The sequence below is a fragment of the Mirounga angustirostris genome, unplaced genomic scaffold (assembly GCF_029215605.1).
Source record: "Mirounga angustirostris isolate CCGP_5_RB_7025 unplaced genomic scaffold, mMirAng1.0.hap1 SCAF_6, whole genome shotgun sequence".
In the NCBI taxonomy this organism is placed as follows: domain Eukaryota; kingdom Metazoa; phylum Chordata; class Mammalia; order Carnivora; family Phocidae; genus Mirounga; species Mirounga angustirostris.
In genome coordinates this window covers 120,385,061-120,397,409 of record NW_026991714.1, presented here as the reverse complement: position 1 = coordinate 120,397,409, position 12,349 = coordinate 120,385,061, and the positions used below count along the sequence as shown (strand labels likewise).

At 36.2% G+C, this 12,349-nt stretch overlaps 1 protein-coding gene across 5 annotated transcripts in view; it reads right to left on the bottom strand.

The window, feature by feature from the left end:
• Nucleotides 1–12,349, bottom strand: part of BTAF1 (B-TFIID TATA-box binding protein associated factor 1) — a 111,140-nt gene that overhangs the window by 78,690 nt on the left and 20,101 nt on the right. For all 5 annotated transcript variants that reach the window (XR_010412517.1, XR_010412518.1, XM_045878414.2 and 2 more), the window contains 3 exons: nucleotides 11,799–11,913; nucleotides 9,453–9,599; nucleotides 2,926–3,089 (listed from right to left, as the gene is read on the bottom strand). Coding sequence is in view for 3 of the 5 variants with exons in the window: in XM_045878414.2 (XP_045734370.1) it covers nucleotides 2,926–3,089; nucleotides 9,453–9,599; nucleotides 11,799–11,913 (426 nt within the window). In the remaining 2 variants the exon portion in view is untranslated. The remainder of the gene's footprint in view (nucleotides 1–2,925; nucleotides 3,090–9,452; nucleotides 9,600–11,798; nucleotides 11,914–12,349) is intronic.

Genomic DNA, 12,349 nt, shown 5'->3' with positions numbered 1-12,349 from the left:
GAGGGTTCTGAAAAGGTGATACTTCAAAACAGCCACAGTAATAAAGAAAATGCAGTATATAGATACAATGGAATATTACTCAGCCATAAAAAATGAAACCTTGCCATTTGCAATAACATGGATGGATCTAGAGAGGATAATGCTAAGCAAAATAAGTCAGAGAAAGACAAATACCATATGATTTCACTCATAATTGGAATTTAAAAAACAAAACAAATGAACAAAGAAAAAAATAAAAGAGACAACCCAAAAAACAGACTCTTAACTGTAGAGAACAAACTGATGGTTACCAGAGGGGAGGTGGATGGAAGTATGGGTGAAATAGGTGAAGGAGATTAAGAGTACACTTATTTGATAAGCTCTGAGTAATGTATAGAATTGTTGAATCAATATATTGTACACCCAAAACTAATATAACACTGTATGTTAACTATACCGGATTTAAAATAAAAACAAAACAAAACCAAAAAAAAATGAATAAATAACCATAATACCACCCAAAAGTTATAAAGAACATCAATAAAAAAAAACCTGATAATAATCTGTTGAAAAAACTGAAAATTACAGCCATAAGTAGTGATCTAGCATCCTATAGTCAACTTAGCCCATATTGCTCCTTCCCTCTTAAGCAGTCTGTTTTTTGCTTTTGTTTTTTGGGGTTTTTTTTTTTTTAAGATTTATATATTCACTTAAGAGAGAGAGAGGGAGAGTGTGCATGTGCACATGCACACACACAGAGAAGGAGAGGGAGAGAGAAACTCTGCAGACTCCTTGCTGAGCTTGGAACCCAATACCAGGCTCAATCTCACCATCCTGAGATCATGACCTGAGCAGAAACCAAGAATGGGACACTCAAGTGACTGTGTCACCCAGGGGCCCCTGTCTACTGTTTTTGCTCTTTTCCGAAATTCATGACATTATAAAGGCTGTGAGGTAGAAATGCTTTGAACTCAAGCCTAAAAATCCTTTCTGCTCTCAACTGATTAATATTCAACTGAAATTCACACTTTGACAACCAATCAGGGTCACTCATATGGATGCCCTACTATAGTCTTGGTCCAGGGACCACTGGCATAAATACAAGCAGTGATGAACCTAGAGCAATAAGTAACATTAAGCAACTCCTACCATAGGTCCATGACATATAAGGCCAACCCATCTTGGATCCTGCAAACCTCAAACTGGCTGTTGCCCATCCCATATACAACTATTCTGTCTATAGCCCATGTTCTCTAATATCCCTGGCCCACCTTTTTTTTTCTTCTATCCTTCACAATTACAGCACTGTGATCACATTATATTTTTATTCTCCTTTATTCTATTTTCTTATTTTTTATTTACACCTATGCTTCCCTTTGTACCCCACTTCTTTCTATTCCTTCCTGATGTCATATCTTCTGCCTCTTTGTACTCTTCTTTTTTCCTCTGGAATGTTCCAATTATTTTCTTGTCTGCAAAAGTTACTCATCAACACAGGGGCGCCTGGGTGGCTCAGTCGGTTAAGCGGCTGCCTTCGGCTCAGGTCATGATCCTGGAGTACCGAGATCGAGTCCTGCATCGGGCTCCCAGCTCAGCGGGGAGTCTGCTTCTCCCTCTGACCCTCCCTTCTCTCATGCTCTCTGTCTCATTCTCTCTCTCAAATAAATAAATCTTTAAAAAAAAAAAAAAAGTTACTCATCAACACATACTCCCTTAACCCTAAAAAACAGTTTGCAAATACTGATAGTTTAGAGAACAACTAGTATAAAGGCAAAAGAAAAGGCCAAAAGAAAGAGAAGGTGTTTCATGACTACAAAGCAAGAATTCTTTTTTTTTTTTTTAAGGATTTTATTTATCTATTTGAGAGAGTGAGAATGAGAGAGAGAGAGCATGAGGGGGGGAAGGTCAGAGGCAGAAGCAGACTCCTCGCTGAGCAAGGAGCCCGATGTGGGACTCGATCCTGGGACTCCAGGATCATGACCTGAGCCGAAGACAGTCACTTAACCAACTGAGCCACCCAGGCGCCCGACAAAGCAAGAATTCTTAACAAGGACCAGGAAACCCTAAAAGATACTGCAGGGGCAAGAGGAAAGAATACCAAACCCCTTGAATGGTAATATTTCACTTGCATGTGAATTTTTCTGAGAAGAGAGCCACAGCTTTTACTGGAGCTTAAATAGTTTGGGACATTAAAAAAAAAAAAAAAAAAAAAGGCAGTAACAGCATGTAGGCATCCAAAGGGAATTGGAAGAATAGAGAAAAGGGAGGAAAACAGAGCAAATTATGGTACAGCCAATACAACAAAAGAGCATGAAGCTATCAAAAAATATATAATCAATCTGTATATATTGATATGTTCAGCTATATGAAATGGGAAAAGGTAAATATGGCTTAAAAAGACACAAATACTCGTGTATATATGTACAAGTTAAAGGGTTGCCTGTGGGGCATGGGGACATGGGTGTCCATCAATTATTGAAAACTTCTTTTACTTCATATTGTATACCTTTTTGCACTGTTTGAAAAGTGTTCTTGTTATCATGTCTGTTACTTTCTCAAATAAAAGAATAAGTCATAGCTCTAAAGATTTTTAGTATCATCACACTAGCCCTTACTATCTTCCAGTCTCTCAAGCATTTACTTTTTTTTTTTTTCTTTTCACTAAAAAACAAAGGAAAAAACTAGGATCTCTCAACAGCAGTGGCTCCTAAAAAGTCCCCCACAGCTTTTATCTAACAGTCAATCCAGAGTCTACAAGGTAGGCTGAACTTTGTCTCTTAAGAATCTGTTGTTAGAAATCCATTTACGAAGACACTAAATTATGGTGGCACAAGCGGTAATGAGCATAATTAGGAACAGCATTTTTTTAAATTGCAATTACATGGCAAAATGAGGCAAAACCTTTGTATTATTATTTGCAATCAAACAATCAAAGATTTTACCTACAGGTTGTTTGTTTACAAGGGCTGCTGAAGTCGGGGTATAATCCAAATCTTCATCATTGAAGAGTTCTTCAGTACTCATTCCAATGGCCTCTCCCATATTAAGACCAAGTTTCTTCTGTAATAGTTTCCGTTGTCGTGCTATCCTCTCTTTAGGATCCACTTCACCTTTAAACAGAAAAGAAATATATTTCCTCCAAATCAGGTAAGAAGTTTTCTAATAAATGAAGATCAAACTTGATTAAAAATTTTAATTATTAAAATTACAACAAAACAAACCATACTCACAATCTCTGTGAGTCCTAACTATGATTAAAAAAAAGTGTTCTAGAGGCTCCTGGGTGGCTCAGTCGTTAAGCATCTGCCTTCGGCTCAGGTCATGATCCCAGGGTTCTGGGATCGAGCCCCGCATTGGGCTCCCTGCTCGGCGGGAAGCCTGCTTCTCCCTCTCCCTCTCCCCCTGCTTGTGTTCCCTCTCTCTCTGTGTCTCTGTCAAATAAATAAATAAATCTTAAAAAAAAAAAAAAAAATAGTGTTCTAGCTAACAAAACACTCTAGGACTTTTCATTGAGATTCCCCCATTGCCCTACTGTTAATTATCAAATATATATAAAATGAGATCCACTCCTGTGGAAATAAACCATTTTATTTATTATTTTTTTTAAATAGGCTCCACACCCAATGTGACTGTATTTCTTTTGTGTTAGTGAACTGAAATCATGCCTTCAATCAAAACAACCTGGGGTTTTCACTTCCCCAAAATGGGAACTTGATGCTGAGGAGCTACCTGCCAACTCCATGTGAGTAGTTTATGCATTTTCGTTCAGCAGGTCATAATCTGCATGTTCTTAATTTAATACACCACCTATGGGCCCCCCAACACAGCAAGGATGTGGAGAAACTGGAAACCTTGTGCACTGCTGGTGTGAATGTAAAATAGTATACCTACTATGGAAAACAGTATGGCAGTTCCTAAAAAAATTAAAAATAGAAATACAATGTGATCCAGTATTTCCTCTTCTGGGTATATAACCAAAAAAACTAAAGGCAGGAATTCAAAAAGATATTTGTATACCCATGTTCATAGATAGCAGCATTATTTACAATAACCAAAAAGTAGAAGCAACCCAAATATCTACTGATGGATGAATAAACAAAATGTGGTATAAATACACACTAGAATAATATTCAGCCTTAAAAAGGAAGGAAATTCTGACACAGACAATGACAGAGATGAATGCTGAGGAGATTATGTTAAGTGAAACAAGCCAATCACAAAAGGACAAATACTGTTATGACTCTACTTATATGAAGTACCTAGAGTGGTCAAATTCATAAAGACAGAAAGCAGAATGGTGGTTGCCAGGGGCTGGAGGGAGTGAGGAATGGGAATTGTTTAATGGGTACAGTAATTCCCACTCATCCGTGGTTGTCAGTTACCACGGTCCATGGTTTCAGTTACCCCCAGTCAACAACAGTACAGAGGCAGATGATCCTGCTTTCGACATATTGTCAGAAGGTCAATAGCAGCCTAACACTACATCACGATGCCTATGTCATTCACCTTACTTCATCTCATCACCTAGGCATTTTATCATCTTACATCAGCACAAGAAGGGTGAGTACATTACAGTAAGATATTTCGAGAGAGATTTCTATAATTTTTATTAAAATATATTGTTATAATAGTTCTATTTTATTATTGTTGTTGTGAATCTCTTACTGTGCCTAATTTATAAACTAAATGTACAGGAAAAAAGAGTATATATATGGTTTGGTACTACTACCTACAGTTTCAGGTTTGAAATATATCCTTTGTGGATAAGGGGGACTACTGTATAAAGTTTCAGTTTTGCAACATGAAGAGTCCTGGAGATTGGCTTACAACAATGTAAATGTACTTAATATTGCTGAACTATACACATAAAAAAATAGTTAAGATGTAAATTTTATGTTATCTACACTCTACCACAATTAAAAAACTGATACATCCAGTAATAAAAACTATTTAGGGAAACGAAATAAGTACTGATATATATTACAAGGTGGATAAACCTTGGAAACACTCTAAGAAGTCAGTCACAAAAGATCACATATTAGATAATTCCATTTATAAGAACTGTCCAGAATAGGCAGAGACAGAAAAATGCTTACGGCCTGGAAGGGAAGGGAAGGGAAGGGAAGTAGTAGGCATAGGAGGTTGAAAGCTAAAGGTTATAGGGTTCTTCTTGAGATAAGGAAAATAGTCTAAAACTGACTGCATATATCTGTGAATTGTACACTTTAAAAATGGGTGAACTGTATGGTATGTGAATTTTATCTCAATAAAGCTATTTAAAAATTTAAGACTGCTCTACCTGGAGGGAAAAACACTAGGCATCCAAAAGTGAAGACTGCTGGATCACAAGTCCATGACACTTATACAGAACCCAAATTCAGTCCTCTCATTCTAGGGAAAGCCCTATTGGGGAAAATAACCTATACAACTGCAAAGGAAAATCAGACTAGCACCTATACTAATCATGGATGTGTCCTTCGTGTATGAGGAAACAAACACAGATAAACAGACACGTAAAGAAAATCTAATTAAGAGAATTTTTAATGAGCACTAATCAGCATACTGTGACTTAACAGCATTAAAATCTTAGTTGCCCAAAAATTGGGGTTCCTAATCTTGGTTATGTATCAGTCTCCCGTAGAGTTTTTTTCTTTTAAATACAACATCCTGGACTTCAAACTGTATTACAAAGCTGTAATCATCAAGACAGTATGGTACTGGCACAGAAACAGACACATAGATCAATGGAACAGAATAGAGAACCCAGAAATGGACTCTCAACTCAATGTCAACTAATGTTTGACAAGGCAAAAAAGAATATCCAATGGAAAAAAGACAGTCTCTTCAACAAACGGTGTTGGGAAAATTGGACAGCCACATGCAGAAGAATGAAACTAGACCATTTCCTTACACCATAAACAAAAATAGACTCAAAATGGATGAAAGACCTCAATGTGAGACAGGAATCCATCAGAATCCTAGAGGAGAACACAGGCAACAACATCTTTGACCTCAGCTGCAGCCACTTCTTGCTAGACACATCTCCAAAGGCAAAAGCAAAAATGAACTATTGGGACTTCATCAGGATAAATAGGTTCTGCAGAGCAACGGAAACAGTCAACAAAACTAAAAGGCAACCTATAGAATGGGAGAAGACATTCACAAATGACATATCAGATAAAGGGCTAGTATCCAAGATCTATAAAGAACTTAACATACTCAACACCCAAAAAAACAAAAAAATCCAATCAAGAAGTGGGCAGCAGACATTAACAGACATATTCTCCAAAAACATACAAATGGCCGACACATGAAAAAATGCTCCACATCACTCGGCATCAGCGAAATACAAATCAAAACCACAATAAGATACCACCTCACACTGGTCAGAATGGCTAAAATTAACAAGTCAGGAAACAACAGATATTGGTGAGGATGCTGAGAAAGGGGAACCCTCTCTCTTCCACTGTTGGTGGGAATGCAAGCTGATGCAGCCAGTCTGAAAAACAGTATGGAGGTTCCTCAAAAAGTTGAAAATAGAGCTACCCTACAACCCAGCAATTGCACTATACTGGGTATTTATCCCAAAGATACAAATGCAGTGATCCAAAGGGGCACCTGCACCCCAATGTTTATAGCAGCAATGTCCACAATAGCCAAACTATGGAAAGAGCCCAGATGTCCGTTGACAGATGAATGGATAAAGTTGTGGTGTATATATATATACCATGGATTATTATGCAGCCATCAAAGAATTGAAATCTTGCCATTTGCAATGACATGGATGGAACTAGAGAGTATTATGCTAAGCAAAATAAGTCAATTAGAGAAAGACAATTATCATAGGATCTCACTGCTTTGTGGAATTTAAGAAACAAGGCAGAAGATCATAGGGGAAGAGAGGAAAAAATGAAACAAGACGAAACCAGAGAGGGAAACAAACCATAAGAGACTCTTAATCTCAGGAATCAAACTGAGGTTTGCTGGAGGGGAGGTGGGGTGGGGTAGGGGGATGGGGTGGCTGGGGTGATGGACATCACACACGTTGTGGTGAATGCTGTGTATTGTGTAAGACTGATGAATCACAGACCTTTACCCTCAAAACAAATAATATATGTTACTAATAAAAAAAAAATATGGAAAGAGCCCAGATGTCCATCAATGGATAAATGGATAAAGATGTGGTATGTATACAATGGAATATTACTCAGCTATCAAAAAGAATGAAATCTTGCCGTTTGCAATGACATGGATGGAACTAGAGGGTATTATGCTAAGCGAAATAAGTTAGTCAGAGAAAGACAAATCCCATTATGTTTTCACCTATAATGTGGAATTTAAGCAGCAAAACAGATGAACATAGAAGGAAAGGAAAAATAAAAAGAGAGGGAGACAAACCACAAGAAACTCTTAACTATAGGAAACAAACTGAGGGTTGCTGGAAGGGAGGTGGGTGGGCGGATGGGGTAACTGGGTGATGGGCATTAAAGAAGGCACTTGATCTATTGAGCACTGTGTGATGAATCACTAAATTCTACCCCTGAAACTAATAATACACTATCTGTTAACTAAACTGAATTTAAATTTAAAAATTTAAAAATTTAAATAAAAATAGATACGGGCGCCTGGGTGGCTCAGTTGTTAAGCAGTTGCCTTCGACTCAGGTCATGATCTCAGGGTCTTGGGATCGAGCCCCACCTCGGGCTCCCTGCTCAGCACAGAGCCTGCTTCTCCCTCTCCCTCTGCCTCTGCCTGCTACTCTGCCTAATTGTGCTCTCTCTCTGTCAAAAAAAATAAATAAAATCTTTAAAAAATAAAAAAGTAAATAAATAAATAAATAAATAGGGGCGCCTGGGTGGCTCAGTCATTAAGCGTCTGCCTTCGGCTCAGGTCATGATCCCAGGGTCCTGGGGATCGAGCCCTGCATCGGGCTCCCTGCTCGGCGGGAAGCCTGCTTCTCCCTCTCCTCCTACTTGTGCTCCCTCTCACACTGTCTCTCTCTCTCTCTCTCTCTGTCAAATAAATAAAAAATCTTTAAAAATATATATAAATAAAAATAAATACAATGTCCTAGAACTTTCCACAGATCTATTAAATCTGAATCTCGATGATAAGACCCAACTACATATATTTTTTTAAGTGACAATGGTGATACTGACTTTTACTCCTGGCTAAGGGCCAATGATCTCTGATATGAGTACAACAGTAAAATTAGTAAACTTACTGTTTATAGAGAACTTTTTTCAAATCAGAAAGTTTTTGAAATGACGTCTACCTCCCTTATTAGAAAAACTATGCTTTTCTGGAATTTAACCAAATTCCCCTCTTAATTCTCTCCAAAAACAGTTAAAGTACAATTGACCCTTGGACAATGTGGGGATTAGGGACACCAACTCCCCAAGCAGCTGAAAATCTGTGTATAACTTTGACCCCCCCCAAACTTAACTACTAATAGCCTCCTGTTGATCAAAAGCCTTACCAATAACATAAACAATTAACACGTATTTGTACATGTATTATATACTATATTCTTAGAGTAAACTAAGCTAGAGAAAACATTAAGAAAATCATAAGGAAAATACATTTACAGTACCATACTGTATTTATTGAAAAAAAATTTGCATATAAGGGGACCTGCACATTTCAACAACCTATGCTGTTCTGAGATTAACCAGAAATATTTCAATAGAAACCGTATTTAAGCAAGAGTAAATGGGTGTTTGACTTTTTTTTTTAAGATGAACAAGTGATCATTTCATTAACTTAGCTAGATAGATATGCTTTGAGTAATGATTAATTTTATTAGTAACAAAAACTGTTGTTTTGATTTTAGTCAAAAGAGCAACTTACTTACAGAAATCCATCAAAAACATCAAGGTTTTTTCCACTCAAGGCATCAATCTTGAATGGCCAAAAAATTTATTTTATATCCAGATGGATTCTGTAAGTTTAAAGACAGTGGGACGATTTCCTATCCAATATTTATTTTTTTCACTTTTAGTGTTTGTTTTGGTCACCAGCATGAGATCCAATTATTTAAATTTTTTAAACACATGATAAAAAGAAAGCTGTCATAAAGCCTCTCAAATGTCCAGAATTATGAAAACAGTATCACAAACTGTACTAATCCTGGCTTTTAAAATCTATTCAACCAAGGCTCTTGGGGAACACTTTATAATTTCTCTATTACATAATAAAAAGCCTGATGAAATACTAATATGTATCTATTAACAACGTATAGATATGGTACACATTCACTTAAAAGGAGGAAAATATTCATATAGCATATTTTTAGACCAAATACTTTTGGTTATCTTCTCCACCCACAATGCCTCCCCTTCCCCAACTGCATACTTCAATTTACATTTTGTAACATTTATTAAGATTTTGCATGACTGATATGTAGCATACCAAGTAATATTTTAGCCTGAACACAAACATTTCAGACTTTCTTCTATAGGACTACTACATACCTGATTTTTCATCTTGTACTTCAAATTCTGCACCAGCAGATCCCAAAAGTGATGCCCCATGCTGTAACAATCTACATATATCAAATCTGTCAAAATTCAATCGATCTGTAGTAGGTGAATCTTCCATAGCACTTTCTGAAGTAGATTCTAAATGAGGTTGAAAAATATTTAATTTGATCATAAAGCCGAAGTGTAGAATGAAAGAAAACAGCATTACTTGGGGTGGTAGTATAACATTTTAAGAAAAATAAAAGGCAGAGGAAGTAGAAAAGCTATTGTGGATTTATTTATGATCAGCTCTTATTTATGAATAAACTATGTAGTTGGTGGCTCCCCTTGTACAAACTATCAGAATGTCGGTGTATGTATAGCTGTTTTTCACTAAAAAGGCATATTATTATATGAAGAAATGCATCCCATATTGAAATATGTATGTTAAATATCATATTGTATTAGGACACCTGGGTGGCTCAGTCACTTAAGCATCTGCCTTCAGCTCAAGTCACGATCCCAGGGTCCTGGAATTAAGTCCCGCATTGGGCTCCTTGCTCAGTGGGGAGCCTGTTTCTCCCTCTGCTGCTGCTCCCCCTGCTTGTGCACATGCTCTCCCTCTCTCTGACAAAATCTTTAAAAATATATATATTATGTGTGTGTGTGTGTATATATATATATATATATAGTCTCTATTTACTGTTTTAACTGTTTGAAAACACTACCAAGGTAACAGCCTGAGTTCATCATAGTACTAATTTGGAAAACAAACATATTTAGAGAATATATTCATATATAAGCTAATAAGCATCATTCGTCCCTATAGCTAAGGAGTATCTATGACACAAATCAACTCTTCATTCAATAGGACTCCTCATAATATGAGCAAATTATAATCTCCTGGTAAATTGCTAAAATTATATATCCATCTGAGGCCTAAAAGCATCATAAAATGTTTTGTATTCCTCTTCAAAAAAGGTTATGCCATTATAAATTTTTAAATATCTTTTAATTGGTCACTGACTTTAAATACTTTGTTTAGCTACTATTTGCATATAATTCATTTATTAAACTAAACTATAATTATTTTAAGTTTTCCAGTGATGACAAGCAACCTTACCATAAATTTTAATGCTGGTGTAACTAATTTCATGTTTTGTAAAAAGAATCTGAGTTCTAACATCTCTATATACCAAAATAAGCAGGGAAAATAAGCTAAAAAAGAAAAAGCTCCTTTCTAAAACAAGTTATAACTTCTTCTGGTTATGTATTTCATTTGATGAGCGAGGACAAATTAATACAGTCTCTCAACATAATAGGTGCCAGATAATTAAAGCAAAATTTTAGACAAGCTAAAATGTATGATAAAAGTGAGGTTATCAAAGTGACTTGAAAATGTAATCAGGTTGCACCACATTAAATTTTCACTTAAGGGATGCCTGAGTGGCTCAGTCGGTTAAGCATCTGCCTTCAGCTCAGGTCATGATCCCAGGATCGAGTCCCACGTTGGGTTCGAGTCCCACATCGGGCTCCCTGCTCGGCGGGGAGCCTGCTTCTCCCTCTGACTGATGCTCCCCTACTTGTGCTCCCCCCCTTTCTCTCTGACAAATAAATGAAATCTTTAAAAAATAATTTCACTTAAAGTGCGTATCTTTACAAATTTTTAAAAGCATATGCTCGTTCTTAAATATTGTTGCAAGCAGTCAGAAAAATAATTTCTACTACAAGACATCTAAAGGACACATTAGAAACTAAAGACCCCTCCAAATATCCATAAATAATTGTGCTTAAATTTAGAAAATAATTACACTATTCTCCCAGCAACAAGAAAAAACACTGCTTCAAATATTTACACTGCATTATTTAGTTCTTTTTTTAGGACATAAATTCCTGAGGGAAGCAATAATCTCTTTAAGTCCAGCATACTGTACAGTTAATAATTTTAAAAATATATATGAAAACATACTTTATCAAGTAGTTTTTTAAAAGCAAGGTGAAAGAGGCGCCTTGGTCGCTCAGTTGGCTGTCTGCCTTCAGCTCAGGTCATGATCTCAGGGTCCTGGGATTGAGCCCCACATCGGGCTCCGTGCTCAGCAAGGAGTCTGCTTCTCCCTCTCCCTCTGCCCCTCCCCACCCCTCAAGCATGCACATACGCAAAAGCTGTCTCAAATAAATAAAATCTTAAAAAAAAAAAAAAAGTATGGTGAAAATCACCTTATTCATTGTCATTTCCTGACAAAGCTGTACCTGAGAATTAAGCCTTTAAATTAAAATTGAAATTATTAAAATATAAAATGTATAGTTAATTCTATAGGTAGACTGTTACTGCAAACTATTTTTACCACTTAAAAGCACCTTGTTTGGTTCTTGGTACTGGATTCCACTCAGGTACATTTTTCACTATAGCTTCAACAGCTTGTCCTGCTGCAATCCGGGTATCCCAATTTGTACTCCTTAAATATATCAACACCTTAAAAAATTATAAGATAAAATAGTTATACCAAAATACTGTTTGTTCAAAGTAGCCAGAGCAGAGAAATACAAATTTACTTGTTATTAATTTATAATTTAGCAGCCGTTGGACTTTACATAAAAATTTATATAAAACACCTTGGAATTATTAATATCATTTACAAGATTCTATCATTCACAGGAAATATCACTACCCCTTAAAAAGAAAGGAAACAGGAAACTTTTAGTTAACTTAAGTACATTTAAAAATAACCTACCTTTTAATATAGTAAAAAGCAAAATGTGTATTTTCATTAAGTCCCATTACTTAATGCAAAGAGTTAAGTTGTAAAAACTAGCAGAAAGAACAAATGAGTTCAGCAGGATGGGAAGATATAAAATCAATATACAAAAATCAACTGTTTTGCTAAATACTTGCAATAAACAATTGGAAA